The sequence below is a fragment of the Coturnix japonica genome, chromosome 1 (genome assembly GCF_054131305.1).
Source record: "Coturnix japonica strain WE chromosome 1, WE-NBRP24, whole genome shotgun sequence".
In the NCBI taxonomy this organism is placed as follows: Eukaryota; Metazoa; Chordata; class Aves; order Galliformes; family Phasianidae; genus Coturnix; species Coturnix japonica.
The window spans coordinates 17785725-17809309 of record NC_140663.1 but is presented as its reverse complement, the minus strand read 5'-3'; the positions used below and the strand labels follow the sequence as shown (position 1 = coordinate 17809309).

The following is a 23585-nucleotide window of genomic DNA, read 5'->3' as shown; positions in this document are numbered from 1 at the left end:
AAACAAAATACAGAGCAAACCAAAATGTGTATTGGTAAAACAACCTTCTATTTCTAAATTCTGCCTCATTAGTGGAGTGGTTGGTGTGAAGTATAATCCTTCTGTATCAATTGAAATTTGGAATATTACTGAAAATTTAAGGTTGAAAATACAATGTTCGAATATACAAAATAATAAAGAAAGCAAGCATTTAAAAGGCAATATTAAAATGGTAAGACAAGATAGGGAAGGAAGTATATGTCATTGAAACCATGGATAGAGCAGAACTTTTTGTCTCATTGGAAGCTGTTGGTGAAATACTTGGATGTGGGTTTCAATTACAGAAAAGTACTTGTCGTACATGTTTGCAAGGACAAACAGCCTGGAAAGAGCAGCTCTAAACACTATATTGTGCTAAACTGGAAAGAGGTAAGGTGCACTTTGTGGAAACAGCCTAAGATAAACAGTTTGTTTTCTTAATAAACTGAATAGAATACATTTATAAATTCATAAAATATCACTGAGAATTACACCTCTCACTGCAATTGGGACTTCACAAAAGGTTTCTTTCTTTGCCCTCTCAATAGTGCTGCTCCTTCACAGACCTCTGGTGTGAATTAGAGTACATAGTTTGAGTAAGGCTGCAGTGGCCATTGTATTTTGTGTTGAAGAAGGCAGAGTTGCAGTGCAGAGATGCTAAGGAAAATATAAATAACCAGTTGAACGAAGCAGCAGGTTAAATATAAAAACTGCTGTGAAAATAGATCAGTGTTCTGTTTCTAATGTCAGCAGAAAGCTTTTTGAATCTCACATTATGTTGGGCTTGGGGTTTTTTTTGCCTTTTTTTCCTACCCATTTTCAGCTTTATGTTTGTTCTAAATTGCTTTTCATTGCTGTTAAAGGATGCTGACAGGAATGACTTCTATTCTGCTGTACTTGGATTCATTCTTCCCATAGCATATAGTTACCAACCCAACTTGATAGTAATAGCTATTGGACCAAACAGGAGCCTTGGAATAAGTGGGATTTCTCTCCTTTTTGGTTTGCTGCAAGGACTTGCAGAATCTCAAATACTTGCAGTGATCGAGGTAAGAAGTTTACAACACCTAGGACAGAACCCAAATCAAGCAGTAGCATGTTTGGTGTGAACTGCTCTGAGCTGCTGTATTCCGACTGTGTTTATTATACTGTCTTTGGAACCTCTGAGCTGCTGACATAAGTAGCCCAGGTTTCTGTCTGGCCTGGGAATGAAAGCAGACAGGCACAGACTGAGCTGTAGGCAGCCTGCATGACTGAGGAGCTAAGGCATGAATGCAAGGCCTGAGCTCATGGTTGTGCTTTTGCGTAGCAGATGATGATCTGACAGTTTTGCCGCAGCTTGGTGACTGGCTTTGCTTTCCATATGGAATGTGCAGCTTAGAGTTGTGTCCTGACTGATGATATTTCATGACCTCTTCCCATCTAGCGTGATTGAAAGCAGCCCACTCTAGATTTTTCTTTTTCTTCTTATTTAGGACACAGACATAAATCTAATGCAAAGTGTAGCCAAAACACTTGCAGGTGCTTCTATGCCTCACTTTGGAGTTCATGTGCCTCCTACCCAAGAAAAAGTAAATCAAATAAAAACATTAAGAAAGCAGCTTCAGCAGGACTGGAAAATGCTTCAGTGCTCAGGTAAGTAATGTCTGGTTCTTATTACCATAATATGTTCTTAGAAAGATGATAAAATACAGCTGGATTCTCTGTCAGCGTAATGTGAGCAGTATGAAACTTGCATGGCCTTGATTCTGCCTCTCAAGCCTGAAAGTGCCGCGTTTCATAGCACAGTGTAAATATGCACTTCGGGAACTCTGCCTATCATTGCTCCAAAAATGTATATCAATTATCCTGAAATAAAGCTACATAATACTGTGAGTTTAGGTAATGGTTAGGGAGGTGTGCACAAAACTGTTCTTATGGACTTGGGAGTGAGCTTGATTCATAACTTTATCTTGCTGGTGTTTTCAGTGAACGATGGAATTTAAAGGAACTGCTTTGGTGTCACTGCCTTCAACACGTAACCTTCCACTTTCAAACAATTACACGTATCCATCAGACCGTACTCCTACTGCTGTTGGTATCGGGGTCAACTACACACGCTCTGATGAATTAAATCAGTCCTCATAGTCCTATTTTTAGGACTGTTTTCGGACAACTCCGTGTCCACGGTCTTCTCTTCCCAGGGAGGATCCAACTCGTTCTGTTTTGCTGCCCTCAGCGAGCCATGAGATGTAGATTGCATTTATTAAGACATGACTAAGAAGGCGAAACTGTATTGTCAATAAAAGAACTAAGCAACTGTTCGCAGAACTGCGTTTGGTGGCTGTGGGACCCCTCGTCTTTCCTGCCGGCCGGGCCGATGTAGGGTGTTGTACCACAGATCGCTACAGGCGCTGAGGGGGCGGTGCTGGCAGATGGGGCGGAGCAGCAGCTCAGGCCGCGGGTGCCTTCGTCGCATTCCCGTGACGTTGCGGCGCCGGGAGCCGCGGCCGCGCTGAGGCGGGGGAGCGGAGGGGCGGCCCGAACTGCGGGCGGCGGCCGCCGGGGGAGCCGCGCAGGTAGCGGAGCTGTGGTGGGGCCGGGCGGGAGCTGCAGGGGCTGGCCGGGCTCCTCGACGGGCGGGGAGGTGCGCGGGATGTGCGGGGTGCGTGCATACGGGGATGGCGGGCTGCGCCCTCATGTAGGTGCTGTGCTGTGCGGTGCGGTGCTGTGCTGTGCTGTGCGGTGCTGTGCTGTGCTGTGCTGTGCGGTGCGGTGCGGTGCGGTGCGGTGCTGTGCTGTGCTGTGCTGTGCGGTGCTGTGCTGTGCTGTGCTGGGGCGGCGGCTGGAGGGCTCGATTGGGACTGTTCCCAAAGGCCTTGGGTCAGGCGGGCTTCTCTGCAAAACCGGGCTTCTGGAGTTAAACACCGCTATAAAATGTTCAGTCTGGAGGAGAGGAGGCTCAGGGCACTGAGCCCTTATTGCCCTCTACAACTACTTGAAAGGAGGTTGTAGCGAGATCAGGGTTGGCCTCTTTTCCTGGGTAACAGCAATAAGATGAGAGGGAATGGCCTAAAACTGTGATAGAGGAAGTTCAGGTTGGATGTTAGGGAAAAATTCTTCTCTCAGAGAGTGGTCCAGCACTGGAACTTGTTGCTCAGGGAGGTGACGGAGTCACTGTCTCTGGAGGTGTTCAAGAATCATGTAGGTGTCATACATAGGTACTTGGTTTAGTGGGCGGTATTGCTGGTATGTAGATGATTGGACTGGGTAATCTTAGAGATCTGTTTCCACCTTAATTATTCTGTGATTGTAGGCTGCCTTGTTCAGTTAAAACATGCTCACCTGCTTGTCACATCACATCACGAGCATCTCCTCTTTTTTCTAATATTTTTTCTCCTCTTTTTTCTAATATTTTCCAGGTCTTCACATGAAACCAGAGACCCGCTGTCAAGCTAATTGCTATAGCCTCACGGTTTGACTAGAAATGGAGAGCATTACACAGCTGTTCAATGACCTGTGTGAGGCACACCTGACGGGTTTGCCATGGAAGGTGCACCTCGGAAGGCGGAAGATCAGCAAGAGGGAGGCTAAGCAAAACCTGAAGAGGGTTGCATATAACACTCTGTTCATAAACCTCTTTCAAGATGAAGCTCGTAAGCTGCAATCGAACATTTCCAGGTTTCCAGTTAAAAACAAGATTTTGATGTTGTCTTTCAACCTGAGAGTCGGTGGCCTAGGAGCTCAGGCAGACAGGCTGGAGAGTCTCGTGGAGGAGCTGGAAGCAGCTGAGGGCTTGCCATTTACTGAGGTTAATGCTGTCCTGGATCTCTTGGTACAGCTTGCTGGAACAGGTCCTCCACAGCTTGTACCACAAAAAAAAGACTATTTTCTGAACAACAAATACGTCGGGAGAAATGTCAAATATCAGGGTTATGATTATTATGATGTAAGTGTGTTTGAAGCTGATATACAGTCTCTAATAACAAATGAAGAATGTCAGTTCAATGACTCAATTCAGAAGACGCTTCAGATCATGGAGGCTGCCCCTGGGACGGGACTCCCTGCCATAGGGCTGTTCTCACAGAACTATCCTGCTGGGGACAAGTTTGAGAGAGAAACACGTGTCTCGCTCTTTGGTGCTCTTGTCCACAGCCGTACTTATGACATGGACATCAAGTTGGATTTGCCGCCAGTGCCTGACAATGCAGATTTGTCTGGACTTGCAATTAAAGTATGGTATCATTTGTTTTGGACTCAGAGTCTGTGCATGTTTTCAGTATGGTGTTTTGAACTTGTTTGTTGGGACATAGGTAGTAATTTCACGTGCAATGGAAACAGTGTTGGAATGTAAGCTAGAGCAGGGATCCCTTGTTCCTTTTGTGCTGCAGAGATGTATGATAATGAAGATGTAGGTCTTGTCCTAGAACTGTATAAAGAAGTCATGTGGCTGCCTGTAGGCTGTGGGCAGTTAAGCCATCAGCTATATATGTGCCTTTTCCACCCCAGTAATCTTTTGCTTGCATTTTTTTTGCCTGCTTTGTGTATTGAACTTCTTTGCATTGTTGGTTGTTTGTTACCGTTCCTGACTGCATAAGCTTTCCTGCCAGAGTGTGCATGATTTGCTCTTCAGATTACGTGACCCAACGTGTATTTTCCTTGTGACTTTTGTATCTTGAGCCATTTTTTTCAACTATTATATTTCATCAAACCTCCTGTGTCCTGCTGTCCTTTTACCTTTGCAGTGTAGTTTATACTGCATCTTCTACTGTCCAATATATTCATTTTTGCTACATAGTATTCTTAGATACTATGATTAGTATTAGATACTTAGATTAGTATTATTAGATAAATGCACCTGTGGTTTTTTTCTTTCTATCTTTCCATTTGTTACTGTTGGAAAGTTTTTTACTCTCTTTTTTTTTTTACTCCTCCTCTGTTCTCTCTACTTACCATACGGATATCTCTTGTAATTCCTTAACTAAACATCCTAACTGAAACTGGAATTCAGACAGTAAAAAAGCCCTGTGCGTGTACAGATGTAAGTCTTAACTGTGAGGAGGCAAATGTTCCTTGCTAGGTGCTGTACTCTCCATCAGACTGTGGGATTTGAGATTTGTTGAAGAACATGCTGTGTTTTTTGTGTGGATATCATCATCTTATTAAGCCTGGGTGCCGTTCTTCATGTACAACTCCTGAGATCAGTGTGGCACACGCAGTGCCTGGACACTTGCAGGTTTTCTGCATCTGAATAAGCATCAGAGAACAAAGTGTTAACAACATTTGTACAGATTGTAAGAGTTATCATTAATAATCTGCTTAAAAGACTTTCTGAGCAGTGCCATTTTATTCTCCTTAGAACTGCATGCATACAAAGGAGTAAGTTTCAGTTTTAACATTAAGAAACTTAGTGTTATTATTTCAGCGGTGATTGATTGTTGTTTTATATTTAGGCATTGGTGCCTTTGGAAATGGAACAAGTGAAGGAACGTTTAAAGGAGAAACTTAGAGATGAAAGGAGTGGGCACTGGCTGAGTCGTATTGAGTCACTTGATCACAAATAATAGCAAAATCTTTATCAGCGTATGTTTCTCTAGTAATGTTTTCATATGTAAAGCTTGAACTCTCTCTGACAGGTTCCTCAAAGCATAGACCAGTCAGAAGATGAAGGATTCCAGTCGGCATCCAATCTGACTCCTGATTCTCAGTCGGAGCCAAGCATGACTCCAGACATAGATCTGTGGGATGCAGTGCTTACATATGGGCCAAGCAAAAGAAGATGCTGGGAAAGAATTGGATAGTATGTATCTGATGTTATTGGCAAACTTCCTGTGCTTCACATGTGAATGTATGAAGGTGCAATTCATCTTAGTTCTGAATGACCTCAGTATAGGAGTTAAATATGCAATAGGAATATGCAGTATTCCTATTTAATGCATATTTAATATGTAGAATTCAATATATGTATTAATGATTGAGATCATGCCATTTCAGCGAACCAGCCTTTAGATTGCATCTGTTTCATGGGAAGAAAAGATTATCTTAGACCTAAAAACTGAAGGAGTTATGGCAACACTTTCTGATCATGTGAAATGCAACATTTCCTAGCTAATATCTACGTACACAATGCAGTTTATTTCAACCTAACATGATTTCATCTTTTCAGATTCAGAAGAGAAATTGCTAGAAGAATTAAACCCTTAAAAGTCAAATGCAGACCATATACCGGAAGCTTTCCTGTAAGAAATGCTGCTAGAACTCCAAACAGATTGGAAGAGTTGGATGGGAGATTTGTTTTGGAGGGGATGGTAATCCCTGCTAGGAAGCGGTAGATCTATTTCTCACATAATCACCTTCCAATATTTTGTTTACTCTGGCAGCCCACCTGGTAAGAAGGAGGAGCCGTACCTTACTGAGGCTGGGAGAGAAGCTTTTGACAAGTTCTACAAGCTCCGAGAGGGGGAAATGCAGCTTTTCAGTAGTACCGTACTTCAGCTTCCACAGCTTGTGCTGATGAGGGAACCTGAACTGGTGAAGGATGTCTTGAATGTCCTCATTGGTGTGGTATCCACTACATTTTCACTCAACCAGGTATGAAATGTATTTAACTGCAATTCTCAGTTGCATTTGCTTTTTCTTTTTTTTCTTAGATACCTTCTTTTCAATACATGATTTATTTTGAGATCTCACAGTTGTGTTAAGAGGATGAGTGTGACTTAATTGCAATAACATCACATCTGTACATTGCAATAACGACTTATAGGCAGGGAACAAGTATTTGTCCAAATAATTAGCAAAAATGAGCTAATTACAGAAAACAGAAGTTTGAATAATGTTGTAGGCTGGGTTTTCATGAAAAATTGTTATAATTAATCTTTTTTGACATATTTGAAAATGCGCTTTTGAAGTTTTGCTACAATTTAATACTCTTATTATATTTTCCTACATATATAGTATGATTTACCAGAGTACCTATGCTGAAGATTTGTCTCTAAACGTTTGCTGTTTTAAATCAGAATGCAGCTGGGTAATATTTGAAGCCTAATTTTTTTCCTCTCCTGTTTCATTTTAGGCTGCTCAAACATTTATAATAAAGGAGGGGGTTTATGTGTCTGGAACTTCGCCAGAGACGATGCACAACCTGCTCTCAGAAGTTGCGGAATATGGAACCTACTACACACGGCTGAGTCGCTTCTCCCTTCAGCCAGTCTTAGATTCTTCGTACAGCAAAGGGCTTGTGTTTCAGGTAGCACCATTGTGTCAAATCACTTACATTTGATGGGCCAGTTATTTTAGGTAGAGAACACAACTTTGATTTCATATAAGGCTGGAATTTCTGCCTTCTGCAGAACTGCAAAGTATTTTCAATACAAATATGTGTATTTATGTATCCTGGATCAGCAAGGGACAGTGACACCGTGGAACCCTGTTTAAATTGGAGCTGTGGGTGCTTAGGGTTTGTCTGCCCCAAAGCAACAAATGAAAGCTCTTCATTACTTGAACTGTGATTTGTTGCGTGATTTTGTTGAGATCTAAAGGGGCAGAATTTAGAAGCATTTATATGTTAAAATGTATAACATTTATATATATAAAACACGTATAAATAAAATACAATAGCTTTCTTAATACAGTATGCATATATATAACATTGCATACATTACATTGATACTAAAATAGAGAAACATGCTATTTAATAGCTTTAATAACTTTTTCTTAGATCAGAATTAAGCGCACATTTTACTTGTCAACCCTCTTTATATTTTTCTGAACTGTGTGTAGCTGCATGATACCAGGTACATTTCTCTTTCTAATGCATATAGTTCTTTTAGGATTAGTTATGAAAATATATGCCTCCTGAATATTTCATTTACAGTTACGTCAATAGAAATTGAACAGAAAAGTCTTATTTAATTCTTAGTCACGCTGCAAAAAATAGATGTTTTATAGGAGTTTTTTTCCTCTTTTTAGTTTAGGAATGGAAGTAAGGAAACAGGTTTCCCTGGGTTCATAATGAAGCTGTTACAAAATCAGAAGGCCTTCAAAAGGGCAGTTCAAGGAAGGTGAACCAAAATGCTCATTGTGTGCCTGGGTGCAGGTTTTGTGCATAGCATGTAGGAAGAGTATGAAGGAGTCATTTGGTTAATCGTATGCCTGAAGTTATGTGGATTCTTACTTTCCTACACGAGCCCCTCTTACTTTTACATGCAGATTATTTTATTAAAGGCTCGTTTTCATGCCGGTTCAACTGATGTGAGATATAAGTAACTATTAACAGCTTTACCAGTAAGGCTTTGTAAATATTTTCTGTTGACAATAGGCTTTCACAAGTGGTCTGAGGAAGTATCTTCAGTATTACCGAGCCTGTGTTTTGTCTACTCCTCCTACTTTAAGTCTTCTGACCATCAGCTTTCTCTTCAGGAAACTGGGCCGTCAGTTGAGGTAAGAGAATAACATTAAATATTTAAGCTTTCCATAAAACACAAACTACAGTCTGTTTTTTTCCTTTACACAACAGGAGAGTATTAGGCAGCCATTCTTACATAATCTTTTGGTATTCTTCCAGCATTTTCATGTTAAGATTTCTTTATGTTCCCTTGGAAAAACATGTAAAGTCTTTACATTCAGTTACTTCGTTATCCTTGCTGCTATTCAGATAATACCATAGGGTTGTGTGAATTTCAGCTATAGCAAAGTCCAGTTCACTGTGATTTCAGAGACTTCTGTCTGAAATTCTTACATATGCTTTAATGCTGTTTTTTAGATATCTGGCTGAACTTTGTGGCATAGGAACAACAGCCCTGGGGATCAGTGGCGGAGCTGGTGCTTCATTTCCTACGGTGATAACAGATTTTCTGTTTTAAGTTTTTCAGTTACAATTACAGTATTTCTCAAAAATAGACAGGATCATACGTGATTTATTGAGTCTGTACCGGAGATATGACCTCAGACCTCTAAGGTGCATTTCATCTCATTGTAAAGGAGATGTCTGTAGCAAATGAAATTAATCCAACTCTCCAGTGATTATAAAGTGAGAATGAGATACTAGAAACTTAGAGTCATAGAATGGTGTGGGTTGGCATAGCCCTTTATGATCATCTAGTTCCAAATCCCTGCCATAGACCAACCCACCTCCCTCTAGACCAGGTTGCTCAAAGCCTCATCCAGTCTGGCCTTGAATGTCTCCAGGGAGGAGGGGGCATTCACAAGGTAGCTCAGATAAAGTGATCTTAACAGCAGATACCTAAAGTAAGATGAATCCTGCCTTCTGTGTGTAGTGAAACAGATCTAAATATGCATATTCATCAATTTGTACTATTAATGTTGTAGTGGATTTCATCATCTAGCATTGTATTATTTTTCATTTCTTAGGGTGTGAAATTGCTTTCATATCTGTACAAAGAAGCCCTCAACAACTGTAGCAATGAGCATTATCCAGTCCTTCTGTCTTTGTTAAAGACAAGTTGTGAACCATACACAAGGTACATCCGTAACTGTTCTCTGCTCAGTTGTGTTTAAAAGCAATTTTTAATTAGCGATCTAGTGAGTAACTGCTAATTGCTAACAACTACACTAACTGCTAAATAACTGATGACTTCTACATCTGATTCTTGCTTCTCTCTCCCTACTCTTTTGATGCAACTGGAATGTTTCTGGAGATGTTTAATGTTTCCTTAGTAAATTTATATGCAGAAATAAAAAAACTGTTTTATCTAGGACAATCTTTGATCTTAACAATCTGTGAGGAAAATGTAGAGATAAAGTCCTGTGTATACCTTAAATATCAGTGTGATAGCATTCAATTGCATGCTTTTATTATTCCTCTGGCTTGTGTGCTTTGATGTTTAAAGATATACTGGTTGGTTGGTTGGTTGTGGTAAAGGTGAGACAGTGAGAGGATTCATGATTAATATTGTTTAATTACATTTCTTTTAGATTTATCTATGATTGGGTATACAGTGGTGTATTCAGGGATGTTTATGGAGAGTTTATGATCCAGGTGAATGAGGATTATCTGTGTTTCAGAGGTACAGTATGCATACTGAGCGTTTCTATTTTACACTGCCTGTGCTGTTAATGAAATAATTAAATATATATACTTCTTTTTCTTGTATGCAGATAAACATTACTGGACTCACGGTTACGTCTTGATTTCAAAAGAAGTGGAAGATTGTGTCCCTGTATTTCTTAAACATATTGCTAATGATGTATATATATGTGGGAAAACCATAAACCTGCTGAAATTGTGTTGTCCCAGGGTAAGTATTGGTTTGGTTCTTTCCTATTTTATTGAGAAAACCATGTCCCTTCAGAGTTGGTTAGATATATTTTTGGCAAGCAAGCTCCTTTATTTACAGCTGGTGTTGTGTAAGCAGGAGGCTAATGCATGAATGTCAGTTGTTCAAGAACTGATTATCCACTCCACTTGCTTATATCTCAGCTGCAGAAATACGCATTTTTAACAGCATCAGATTTATTGTATACAGTGCATGTGTTAGATTTCTTATTTTCCTTCTGCTGAAAGCAGAAATTTTTAGTCTTCTGAGCCAGTGCCTTCCATTTTTCACTCCATGTACCTTAGTTGCTAAGTATTGGCTGAGTTCTCCATAGCTCTTCTATGTCAGCTCTACCACTACCTTTCCAAGAAGAGCTTGAATAGTTCCTTTTATTCTTATTTTGCAGAATGAGTGTTGTCCTTGGCAGGAGGAACTGATTAAATTGCTTTGTGTCTTCACACTAATCTGTGCATGTCTGACAGGGAAACAACCACAGAAGTGTCTGAAGTCTGAGGACATTCTTAAGCAAGAAGTATTCTCTGTCTTTTAAAGTCAGACATGTCTTGCAAGAGCTGGGCAGCTCCATGTCAGATGCAGGTCATAACAGATATCTGAAACAAAATGACCCTCTGCTAGTTCTCCTAGAACTGCTCTGATAATTGTTTTCAAACTATGGCTCGGCTGTGCCAGTAGTACTGGCTTGTGAATTCACAATCATACAGTTTACAACTTTCAGAATGTTATTTAGATTTAAATTTCTCTCTGTTTTCCAGCATTACATATGTTGGTCAGATATCCCCGTACCCCGGATTTCCGTTATTTTTTCACTTGAGGAGCTGAAAGAAATAGAGAGAGATTGTGCAGTGTATGTGGGTCGGATGGAAAGAATTGCTCGGTACAGTTCTATAAGCAAGGAGGAAAAGGTAAATGAATGAAAGAGTAGAGGACTTACTGCTTGACTGATTTCTTTTTTTTAATTAGTCTTAATTGTAACTTGAACAGAATTTGCATTGATGATCAGAATTTTCTTATTGTCCAGTCGCTGTTTGACCTGTTGGTGCATTTAACAGACTTTAAATACGGCATTTAAAACATTAGGCAGTGTGTTGTTATTTGTCAGCATTTTCATGTTTTAAAGGAGATTTGGACTTCCATCGTAGTTCTTTTCAGCCAAAGGTTTGCCGTGCTACTGAAAAGCACTGAACAGATTTCAGATTCTTATTTGGCTAATGGAAGAAATTCATTAGGAATCAGATAATACTCTTTAATAATTTGCATGGCTGATTGTTTTGTTAGAATACTTGTAGTTCTGTCTTACACATTGCATGAATGTAGTCTGTATACTGGACTGGTGTGTTCTGATATAAGGTCCACAGTACAAACAAGTTTTCAGTAATCATTTTAACTTCCTATAGACTTACAATTTCATTAATTGTCTTATTCTTCTTTGCTTACTGTAATCGTGGCTTAATACCCATTCTATGGTCATGGTGTGGTTACATGGATTAATAACCTCATGTAGCTGTATTATCAAGTCTAAAATAACAGGAGTATTTCCACCTTTTTTTTGTGGTTGTTCGATATTTCCAGGATTTGCGCATGGAAATAGCCAAGCAGGAATTAATTGTTCACGCTCGAGAGACTGCGAGCAAAGTACTGAAAGCCATTAATGGTGAGTTGTGATGGAGTTTGGTGTGTTTGTGTGTTCTGTTGGGTTTGTTAATGTAAAATAATGGTATCCTTATTGTAACACAGATCGGCAGAAATCGGAACGAATGGCTTTAGATGCAAAGAAACGTGAACAGTTTCAGAAGTTGAAAGAGCAGTTTGCAAAAGACCAAGAGGTATTTCTGTGTTTATTTCTAAAGGCGAAGTGTATTTCTCATATAAATAATTGAAAGGTTATTTTGATTTATTGTACTGAATTTGAATGAAAAGTGCTCACAGTGAGAGTGGGGCAGGTCACTTCTCACTGGTGACAAGTGACAGGACAAGGGGAAATGGCCTCAAGTTGCACCAAGGTAAGTTTAAGTTGGTTTCAGGAAACACTTCTCTACAGAAAGGGTAGTTAAACACTGGGATAGGCTCCCCAGGGAGGTGGTTGAGTCACCGTCCCAGGATGTGTTTAAGAGCCATTTGGATGTGGTGCTCAGGGATATGATTTAGCAGAAGGTTGTTAGAGTTAGGGTGCTGTGGTTGGACTTCGTGATCTTTGAGGTCATTTCCAACCTGAGTAATTCTATGATTCTATGATAGGGGTTGTGCTGTGAATTAACATGAATGAATTAATATATAGAGGTTGTGGATGCCCCATCCCTGGAGGCATTCAAGGCCAGGCTGGATGTGGCTCTGGGCAGCCTGGTCTGGTGTTTGGTGACCCTGCACGTAGCAGGGGGGTTGAAACTAGGTGATCTTTGAGGTCCTTTTCAACCCAGGCCATTCTATGATTCTGTGATGATACATTCCTGAAATGCAGATGAGAACTTGTTGCAGATATGTGCATCACAGTTAGTATTGAGAGTGGCTTTTAAGTTTTAAATATTTATGCAGCGTCGCCTTGCTATAAAGCAAGAGGAGATTGAGGATGATTTCAGCTATGCCCGAGAGCTCAGAGAAAGAGAAAAAAGACTGAAAGCTTTGGAAGAGGAACTAGAAAAAAAGGCAAGGTAAGTCTATCTCAGTAGTCTCCCAAAGCTCCTGAGGACCTCAGGAAAAGATGTTTTATTTTGCAGTTTATGGCATTAGCAGGTTTCAGACACTACTCTACAGGGGTAATGTTCGCAGCTGTAGGATGAGTGTAGGATTGCGTAGTGGTCTAGGAGCCTGGGATCAACTGATTTGTGCCCATTCTATACAGGCTGTTTTCTGTTTTGATCAGAGTTTGGGTAAAAATGTTAGTCTTACAATTAAAATGTGAGCCCACTGCAAAAATGGCCATATGTATGTCAAAGCAGAAATAAAAAGGAGATAGCATATGCACGGATAATCAGTTATTTGGCATGCTTTTGTTACGTATCTAGTGGTATTTCATTTTCTTTCCTTATATCCAGAAATAGTTACAAAAACGAGTGACGTACTTAAGCATAGTTATAGGAACATATTAACTAAGACTGCGGTCCTATTTTCTCTACTTGTTATTTGGCTCAGTTCTGAAATGCAGAAAGATCTAATTCTTCAGAAGGGAAGAGGAAAAATTACTTTGTGAAAATCTGTAACTCAGCTTTGTTTTTACTTTTGTTCAGGCAAGAGTTAATTGACCATTATAGCAAACTTTCTGATGATGCAGCCCGTAGGGAACAAAGAGCTTTATGGAAAATCCAGCGACATAAGTTGGAAACAGCTCGTCTTAAGTTTCTCTTTGAAGATCAGAAACGTATTGAGGTATTTTCTGAAAAGATTTAAATAAATGATCTTTAGAAAATCTAGTATTTAATGCATTAAAGGCTTTTGGTTTTGTCATTTTTGCTTACAGGAAATGCTTGAAAAACTTCCAGATGGAAGCTATAGGAGAAAATTAGATATTATTCCTTATAAGCAGTGTCAGCTGGCTTTGGATAGAAACACTGCTGTGGAAGATCCACATTCACAGGTGAGTTTATTTGCCTACATGAACTCCAGGTAGGTGTTCCAAGTTTCCTTAAGGGGAGTTCATCTCATAGTTCAGTTCATCAAATAGAAGGTTTGCTGTAGCAGCAGCATGAGTAGTTACCACTGTATCTGTAATACATCTGAAAAATTGGAAAATTTAAAGTATTACATGCAACCACATGAAGCCTTATTAAGAAGCTTGATTGTGTGACTAGTCATACGGTGTAATAATTATTTCTTTTTAGGTGTTGTCTGTGAAACCTTTGCATTCTAATGAACGAGTTGGCAGGAGAGAGTCTGAATCTGGACTGGAATTCGTAGCATCTACTGACAAGCCACTGACTGTGCCACAGCTGGCAAATACTAATGCTGATCAGCTTTTTCAGCCTAAAACCGCAGAGTCTGAAGGCAATGTACAGAGTTCAGAGCAAACGTGCAGTCCCCCATGCAATGCTGATTCCTCTCCTGAATCCAGTGTGAACATAGAAGATTTCTTACCAAAGCCACAAGATGAGCAGCCTGTTGCCATTAGCTTACAAGGATTTCTGTTAGATGAAGCACTTAGAAGTATTAACTCAGATCTGTCAGAGACTTCTCAAATAAGTGCAAATCAGCCTGTCTCAAAAGGAGAAGGTAATACATTGTTACATCAGCAAAATGAGTATGATTTTAGTACTGTTCTCAGGCCAACTGCTGCTTTGCAGGGGCACATTAGAGTTGGGGAAAATGTATTTGATGTGGAGTCTAGAAGGCCTCGGTGGAACATCCATGGGCATGCATCTGATGCCAGCATTAGAGTGGGAGAATATGTGCCTGAAGTAGACACTTGCCAGCCACGTTCAAGTCCTTATGGGCATTCTTCAGACTCCCATATTGAAATCAGCAGCTATACTTCAGAAGTTGAATCTACTCGACCCCGATGGAATATTCACGGGCATGTTTCTGAAGCTCATATTAAAATTGGTGAATATGCTTCAGAGGTTGAGCCCTCAAGACCTAGGTGGAGCATTCATGGACACGCTTCAGAAGCCAATATTAGGGTTGGTGAATATGTTTCGAATGTTGCTTCTGCAAGGCCTCGGTGGAACATCCATGGTCATGTATCTGATGCCAATATTAAGATCGGTGAGAATGTGTCAGAGGTTGTCTCAGCTAGACCTCGTTGGAACATCCATGGGCATTCTTCACAGTCACACATCAGAATTGGAGAGCTAGTTTCAGATACACAGCCTCTGAAATTTCGTTGGAGCCCGTTTGGTCATGCATCCCAGTCAAGCATCCAAATAGGGGAATGGACTCCATCTACAGAGGACGATCCCATACCTCATCGTAAAGCAATTTCAGGTCCTTCATCTGATTCCACTGTTCAGACACTTCTGTATAATGAAGAATTATCTCCTTTTGAAGGGATTAGAAAGGAAACAAAACCATCACAAGCTAATGAAAGTATTTCACCACAGTCTCAGCCATCTGACGTTGATCCTGTCTCTTCTGACACTAAAGATGACAAAAAGGAAAATACAGCAGAAGAGAAGCAAGAAGGTAAAATAAAATAAAGTTTATCCAGTCAGTATTTGTTTAAGAGGTCTTGAAAGTTACTGTAAATGTTTATGTTCAAAATGGCTTCTTATTTCTTAATTCCTTATATAAGTTTTAAAATGCTTTTAGAATCCAGAGTAATTCAGAGTTAAGAATTGTTCTTATTCTTTTCTCCTATATACAAGAAATAGAGAATTGAGGGAAAAAATAAAATAAAAGGGTTCTGAAAACTTTGTGAAACAGGACCTCATGTGATCTTGAGTAGAGAACATGCACAAAACTGCATGTGTTGGACTTTGGGGAGGAACTCGTACTGGGCCAGAAGTCTATAAGCTTTAGGGAAGCTTTGAATAACTTTGGGAACAGATCTGAAGTATGAACTGAGTGCTATAACCAGGTCTGAGTAATTGCTGTCTTTAATTTATTTGTAGTTGTAGTAGTCGCAGATGAGGTTGACAAGGACCCTTCTCCAGATTCATCACGGAGCTTACAGGTAAGAAACAAACTGGTAGTGCAAAAGACTTCCTGTTCCATCAGAGAGTGGAGTGATCTGTTGATTAAGGTAGCACTTAAGGTACTGTGATGGTGTGTTAATTTACTAATCTGTAATACTGTATTGTTTTTACATGTCAAAAAAGAGTTGATGAGTTGTCTTACTTTCAAATGGAACAACTTGTCAATTGCCTGTAAGAACACATGGAGTGTGAATGGCCAAAACCAGCAGCTGTCCTAAGAGCAATTTGTTTGTGCTTTTTCTTTTAGGCAGAAGAACCTGAAAAAGCAATTCCAAAGGATACCGTGCCTCAGGAAACTTTATTTTCTGAACCTAGTGCTTCCAAAACTAAGGATGAGGAAAGGGGAGAGGAAGATGCCTGGAAGAAAGAACAAGCTTATTTGAAAGCATTATCGGATCAGTACTGTATTGAAAAGTACCAAGATAGCTACGATTTGATGTGTGAGTAGAACCGCTGGGAGTCGTAGGAAGAGGAAGGTGTAGCAAACTTGAGCAAGTGCTGGAAAAAGTATCTGAATTTGCAGTAAATTATCAATAATATCAACTGCAGTAGCTAAACAAAATATTTCTAGGCACAAAGATGAGAATGACACATGGACAAGCCTTCGTTTTCTGATGTAGAGGGGTTTGCAGAAGTTAACAGAAATAGATGATCCAATTGCTGAAGTACAGCAACTCACAACGTCTTGTGTATTTCTAAATTTAGCAGAGCTCCCAGTTTCCCACCTCTTGCACCACGTGATACCAAGATCATACACTTTCCCTGTGGATCCCGTGGTACAGTCAGCAACAGATGAAACAGCCGTACAACTGAGTGAGCTCCTGTCTCTGCCTGTGCTGATGAAACGTTCTATTACTGCTCCACTGGTATCTCAGTGAGTACATATTAGATATAATGCAATTTGTATTATACCAGTTCATGTAATGTTCTTCATTAGTTCTGCTCCAAGACAAGAGTTGCACATAGGTGTGTGCGTCTACACTTTTTTTTTGCTTCCAGAAGTGGTCTGGTGGCTGGTTTATTACAAACTAAAAAGTTCAGACTTACATTGTAAATAGCAACATACACATACATTTCTATGTGTAAATTATCAAACTGAAGGTCTGTTTGCAGTTCAGGGGCTCGAAGGGAAGAATTTGCTCTCACATTCCTGGATTTCACAGCAGTGTGTTTCACACCACTCGTTTCCTTGTTCTTTTAAACAGGTGTATTATTTACAAGATATGTGCTTTATTTGGTAGGTAGAAGATGAGGGGAAAGAAAGAAAGTCTTTTGATTGTGTGAAAGCTCTTGCATAATAAGCAGAATATGTTTTATGTCTCTATGGGAACTCCATTGTCTTAAAGGCTGATTTGAAACTGACTGGAGTCTGTTCTTGTGGCTGTTGGAGTATTAAGGGAACCCATGTGTGTGGGGCTATTTTATTAGTATATCCAATGGTATGTTAAACAAAAGTTTGTTAATGTGTAAAAGTTCAGCTTCTGTCATGAAAATAGTTATTCAGAAGGTTGAAATTCCTTCTATTTTAGAATCTTTCTTGCAAAATTGGATTTCCTCTTATTGACTCTGTGTGTGCCATATTTTAAAGCTCAGGGTAGAAAGATCTCATTATTTTTAAACATCCAGATTGTCTACAGAGTTGTGTATACAGGTGCACGTATGCAGCAAAGCAAAGTGTGTATGCCTGAGCTGTGTTCTGGCAGAATTAGTCTATCCCCAATACACAAATTACTTTATTTAAAGCTGGCTTGAGTACTTGCACTAAACAACAAACTGTACTGTAGACTTGCCTTCATTGCCTGGTGTCAGTGCTTTACCAGCTTGGATGTTCTCAGGAATGAAAGAGTCCTCCTTGATCTGTTTGTTTAGGTGAGGGAAATGAGTCAGAAGACTGTTGATAAAATGTTGCTACAGGGTGAGCAGTCTGTTGTAGGTGTTGCCAGCCTTAAAGTACTTCTGCAGTACAGTTCAAACCCCAGTTCACTGGAGTGGCGGGTTTTAGTTGTGGCATATTCTGAGCAAAGATTTTTGAGCATAAGCTTTATCTCATTTTCTTTCACTTATGTGAATGCGTTCCTGTCTTGGATATCAAAGTACTGAAACATTAACCTAATGTAGCCATAGATGAATGTTAACATTAAGGAGATCCTTGTAAGAATAATGCCTTTTCTGTGTTTTTCTTGTAGTGTTTCTCTCGTGAACAAAGCAATAGTTGATTACTACTTTGTGGAACTGAATGTAGAGAAGCATTTTGAAGCGCTGAGACATTTCCTGTTAATGGAAGATGGGGAGTTTGCTCAGTCACTCAGTGACCTGTTGTTTGAGAAGGTATGTGCTGCGTCTTCTTAGCCTTTGGTTATTTGTTTTAGCTTGACACTTGTCAATGAAATTGGATAGAAATAAGGGAATGGTGTGAGTCAGAATCCTAGCTTGTGCTGTTTTCCGGTCTGTGCCATGTCAAGAAGTGAGGAACTCTGTTAAGCTTCTAAGGACTGAGGCAAAAGAAGGTCTTTGCTGAGAAGGGATGCACATACCCAGGGAAATTCCAAGGAAGGCTGTAATATTTCTTACACGTAATCCCAGAAATTGGGTATTTGGTACATGGAGAGTAGTGATTTCTAACTGTGGCAGATCAGCAATTAAGGAAAGGAATTTCACTCTTTCTTGTGAGAACTGCTGTTCTCTGCCTACCCTCATCTCCTGGCAGCAAAGCTGGAAGAGTCTGTTGCCACTTGAGCTCCAGTGCAAACGCCTGCATTGTAAAATAACAGCTCCTACCTCGGATGTCCTATAGAGCATGAGGGGGGACATCTGAAGAGAGTGCTGCACTGTCTGATGAGATTGTGTTCTTCTTGTGACATCATGGGCCAATATAATAAAATAGGAGATATTACTTTCAGAGCAGCTCTCATGTATCTGGTTGTCAGTAGAGAAACATACCTGTAGGACATTATGCATTTGTCTGTCCCCTTAAGAATGCTTTTGGTGCAACTAGGAAAAGCACTCTACTCCTTGCATAGCTTGATTTGTGTGCCTCTGAGGCTGCTGCACTGTGAGATGGACAGACTGGAGTCAGGTAGCTAATGCCCAGCCCTGACCCTGGCATTCTGCCCCTCTGAAGCCTGGAGGCTGTATTTCCTGCAACTGGGATGCTAAATAGCTCCTTAACCACAGCAACCTTCAATCCCGCATATCAAAAGAAATCAGTGTGTGTGTGAGAGTACCTTGATGCTGTAGACAATAAATTATTCAAAAGTTTCTTTGTAACCTCTTTGTGCATCCCTACTGCAGAAGTAAAAACTTCCAGTCAGAATGGTGGGGCAGGGCAGGGCAGCCACCGCTTCTCCATTTTGCTTTAATTCACCTGTTTGCAGGAACCAACTCTTTTAATTAATAATGTGTAATTAGAGTTTCGTTTTCCCATAGCTTGGATCAGGACAGACACCTGGTGAACTGCTGAATCCGCTGGTTCTTAATTCTATCCTAAACAAAGCATTGCAGTACAGTCTTCATGGTGACACCCAGCTTGCTTCCAATCTGTCTTTTGCCCTCAAGTACCTTCCAGAAGTGTTCAAGCCTAATGCACCTGACGCTCTGAGCTGCTTAGAGCTAAGGTACAAGGTAAGAAAGTATGTCTGAAGGCAGAAGTACTGCAAGTATAGCATGGTTCTTGTGCTCTGTGGTAGAATGGACATCTTAATAATGGAATATGTCTCTGAAATAGTAGTTTCAAACACAAATGCAGCATGATCAGTGCTCAGTTATTTCTTTTAGGTTGACTGGCCGCTGAATATTGTCATAACGGAGAGCTGCATGAATAAATACAACAAGATCTTCTCCTTTCTGCTTCAGTTGAAGCACATGGTGTGGACTCTCAAGGATGTGTGGTTTCACTTAAAACGCACTGGTAAGTGTAACAAGTGAGGGGAGGGTGTGCTGTTAAAAACCTGCTTAGCACCTTGTGCTCGTCCCAGAATGACAGAATTGTAGGGGTTGCGAGGGACCCCTAAAGATGGTTGAGTCCAACCCCCAGCAAAGCAGGCTCCCTGCAGCGGATGCACAGGTAGGTGTCCAGAAGGGTCGTGAATGTCTCCAGAGAAGGAGACTCCACAGTCTCAGACTGTCAATTGATGATATGCATGACTTAAAGCAGTCGTGTCAAGCTTCAAAAGTCACAATAAAGAAATTGCCGTAGAATTTTAAATGGGTTTTAATAATAGAAATGTTCATTCCTTCATAAATCCTGGTTAAAATGGTCCCACTGAATTCCACTGATGATATATTTCTGTTTTTCCTTTCAGCATTAGTGAGTCATGCATCAAATTCTGTTCAGTTTCGACAGCTCCAGCTGTATAAACATGAAATGCAGCATTTTGTGAAAGTGATTCAAGGTTACATTGCTAATCAGATTCTTCATGTTACGTGGTGCGAATTTGGAAACAAACTGTCTTCTGTGGGCAATTTGGAAGAGATTCACAGAACACACGCTGAATACCTCAACAAAGCCATTTTCAGGCAAGCTACCATGTTTATATTTATTTCAGATATTTATGTTATTGGGTCTGCCAGTCTACCCATCTGTTTGGCCCAGTGTATGTGTGCAGAGCTGGCATCTCCCTAACCATAAACACTGCTACGTCATTCTTACACATGAAAGTGCCTAGAGTCGAAGTATTCTTATGATGGGAAATTAACATAGTGGCACATAGCAAGATCCATACTTTCCTCTGCTACCCATCTCCTTATTCTCCCAGGTTCCCTGCAATTGCTTCCCACTCTGCCTCTGTGAGCCTCAGATCCCCTTGAGCTGGGCAGCTCCAGCCTGAAGACGAAGGGCACTTCTGGCACAGTTGTTTTTCAGTGCATCCTTGTCATAGCCTCTGTTAATGAGTGTTGTTTTCATTCTGTGTGAGTAGTGTTCATGAGCAGTCCTGGCTCGAGAATGTGAAATGCTTGTTCTATACATTTTGCATGCCCCTGATTCTGTGTGGTACACAAGACCAGGCTGTGAGAGAACAAATGTGACATGATGCCTCCATCCACCTGGATGACAGAATGGTCAGGCAGTGGAATGGGCTGCCCAGGGAGGTGGTGGAGTCACTGACCGTGGAGGTGTTCAAGGAACGTTTGGATGTTGTGTTGAGGGACATGGTTTAGCGAGAACAATTGGTGATGGGTGGATGGTTGGACTGGGTGATCTTGTAGGTCTTTTCCAACCTTGGTGATTCTGTGATTCTTAAAGTGTATACACTGGAATGATAGTGAGTAGATAGAAGAGAGATGGGAAGGAGTTATAAAATCACCATTACAGTCAACTGCAGACTTGCAGATTTTTTTTGTTATCATTTAAAGCAACTAAAGAGGAAACCTGAAGGACTGTTGCCCCATTGTTGCGTTCTTCTTCCTATAACACAAATAATGACATTTAAAACATTATTACTGTTCTGTTAGGGGTCTGTTGACTGAGAAGGCTGCCCCAGTGATGAACATCATACACAGCATCTTCAGCCTCATCTTGAAGTTCCGCAGCCAGCTGATCTCTCAGTCATGGAGCTTTGATGCTGGGAAGCAAATGGCTGTTCATCCCAACTTTGGTTTGATGCAGCAGTCGTACAATACTTTCAAGTATTACTCTCACTTCTTATTCAAAGGTAAGCGATCACATGCGTTCTGGGACAGTGGTAGAAGAAAGCATTCAACTGACTACTAGAAAAAATAGTTAAGAGTATCTCAACCACCTAAGAGTATCTTAACTATCTTAACTAAGAGTATCTTAAGTACAGTAGGAAGATGTGTGTGCACTTACTGTGTGTTGGAACATGGAGTGTTCTCAAATGGAAACTGCATCATCTTGTTCTGCAAACAACAGATCATCTTAGCAGTGTCTTTCAACCTTAATCATTCAGTGATTCTAATTAAAACATCCATGTAAGAAATCTTAACAGATATCCCCAAAATGAACATAAATCTTTGCTGATTTCCAAAATAAAGATGTAGCATTTAGCTCTCTATGTGCTTCTATTTTTCTTTTCTCTGCAATTGACTTCTGGAACTTTTTATTGGCAGCAATGAGAGATAGTTATATCTGAAATGAACTCAAAGCTTTATCTGTCTTTCTGTACTAACCGAATGCTACCATTGCTATGTGACCTGAAGTTCCTGATGGAAACGTAACTGTTCTCCTTTGAGCTGTTTTTCTAGAGCAATTTCTAGTCAGATTATATTCTTTGGGAAATGAGTTGCCCTTTTTATTCTTTAAGGGTATCCAAAAATGGTGTCAAAGGACCAAAAACAGATATTTCAGGATGAGTTAGAATGGCTGCTTCCAAATGCTACAGGAAGTCAGAGCACCTCTGGGAGCCACCTAAGCCCATACTACGAGATCTATGGTTGCTTCATGGACAGAGATTAATAAACCGTTCCGTAAGGAAATTTGCTGAGTGACCCAGTTGTTTCCACCCTCCTTATTAAGCACTACAAAACAAATCTGTGCTCGTTCATCTACACATGTTCCTTCAGTCACTGTGTATTGTAGAAGAAAGACGTTCACAATGTGTTGATCCCGTATCCATTGAAAGCCAATACAAAGTAGTCTGGACTTCAATGGCTTTGGCACAGGCCCTGACTTCTAACTAACTGTCCACCTTCCCTTCCTCCCTGCATGTTACTGCTGCTTGCTGATTCCCTTTCTGTAAATGCATGGGAGAGCTCAGGGAGTTTCTGTTGCCTTTTTTACTCTATTAAGTAAGAATATGAAGAACAATAACATCAGTAAGTCAGTCAGTTTGTTTATCTGTGGAACTTGAAGGGTTTGTTGTAGGAGTTTCTTTGTTTTCCTCTCTCACGTGGACATAACTTATGAGAGCTTCAGCAGAGCTTCTTCCTTCAGAGGTGACCAGCAGGCCTAGCCACGTTTCCTGGTCAGTTGGTGTTAGGATAAGAGCACAGCCCCTTGTTGTGAAAGCAGCCTGAGGAAAGCATAATACAGTTTCACTCGGAACTTGTATCTAATCTGCAATCCTTTATAATTCCAGAGAGGTATTGGACCTTTCTCATACAAAATTGCACGCTTGTTTCCACTGTCCTCACCTTTCTACAATAGGCTGCTTTTGTTGCTTTCTTTCCCCTAAATTAAAATGCAGATATCGACTTCAGAGTATTAATCTTGGTTGAAGCTTATTTTGCCTTTTTGTTTTTCTCCCAGTGGTAACAAAGCTTGTAAACAGAGGATACCAGCCACATCTGGAGGACTTCCTACTGCGAATCAACTTTAATAACTACTACAAGGATAACTGAGCCTTGCAGCATAAAATCACTGTCAGCATGGTAAAGCAGAGACAGATCAACTCATATGCTTGCAACTTATAGAAGCTTATGCATATGCCATGCGAGAGGCATCTTTGTCAATTAACTAACCCACCCTCTGATAGCTTGAAGACTATAACCACCACGTAGGTTTTAAGATGCATCACACTCTGTATCAGCTTCCTGTTGTTTCACCTACTGAGACTCAATGTTGTTGCTATCACAAAGGTAGTGGAGCCCCATCTTAACAGAGGAGAGAGTGCAAACCTGTATATCTGTGAATGTGTAAATGTTGTATTTTCAGTGTTGTGAATTCCCTCCCATGTAAATACCTACATGTGAAATAAATTAAAAGATACTTTGTAAA

At 40.4% G+C, this 23585-nt stretch overlaps 2 protein-coding genes across 6 annotated transcripts in view; both read left to right on the top strand.

The window, feature by feature from the left end:
• The window catches only part of HDAC10 (histone deacetylase 10), a 16670-nt gene extending 12769 nt beyond the window's left edge, over positions 1-3901 (top strand). The window contains exons 18-21 of one of the 3 annotated variants that reach the window (XM_085519154.1): positions 324-408; positions 882-1067; positions 1494-1653; positions 3420-3901. In XM_085519154.1, the coding sequence (XP_085375280.1) occupies positions 324-408; positions 882-1067; positions 1494-1653; positions 3420-3478 (490 nt within the window). In that variant the 3' untranslated portion in view covers positions 3479-3901. Of the gene's footprint in view, positions 1-323; positions 409-881; positions 1068-1493; positions 1654-1986; positions 2317-3419 lie in introns of those variants that run through there. The other 2 variants (XM_015852550.3, XR_014935645.1) reach the window with 2 other exon arrangements.
• TUBGCP6 (tubulin gamma complex component 6) lies at positions 3485-23585 on the top strand. 3 transcript variants are annotated; one of them, XM_085518980.1, is made up of 26 exons: positions 3485-4231; positions 5634-5797; positions 6378-6588; positions 7070-7243; positions 8315-8436; positions 8759-8834; positions 9367-9476; positions 9931-10022; positions 10114-10253; positions 11045-11194; positions 11862-11943; positions 12027-12115; positions 12822-12937; positions 13514-13652; positions 13744-13860; positions 14105-15401; positions 15830-15891; positions 16161-16353; positions 16619-16787; positions 18100-18241; positions 19340-19534; positions 19688-19820; positions 20215-20428; positions 21365-21564; positions 22174-22336; positions 23118-23585. In XM_085518980.1, the coding sequence occupies exons 1-25, from the start codon at positions 3485-3487 to the stop codon at positions 22323-22325; spliced, it is 5286 nt and encodes a 1761-aa protein (XP_085375106.1). In that variant the 3' UTR covers positions 22326-22336; positions 23118-23585. The 3 variants fall into 3 exon arrangements, 2 of the variants coding, with proteins under 2 accessions (XP_085375106.1, XP_015708013.2); XM_015852527.3 differs by lacking the exon at positions 22174-22336; XR_014935579.1 differs by lacking the exons at positions 18100-18241; positions 22174-22336.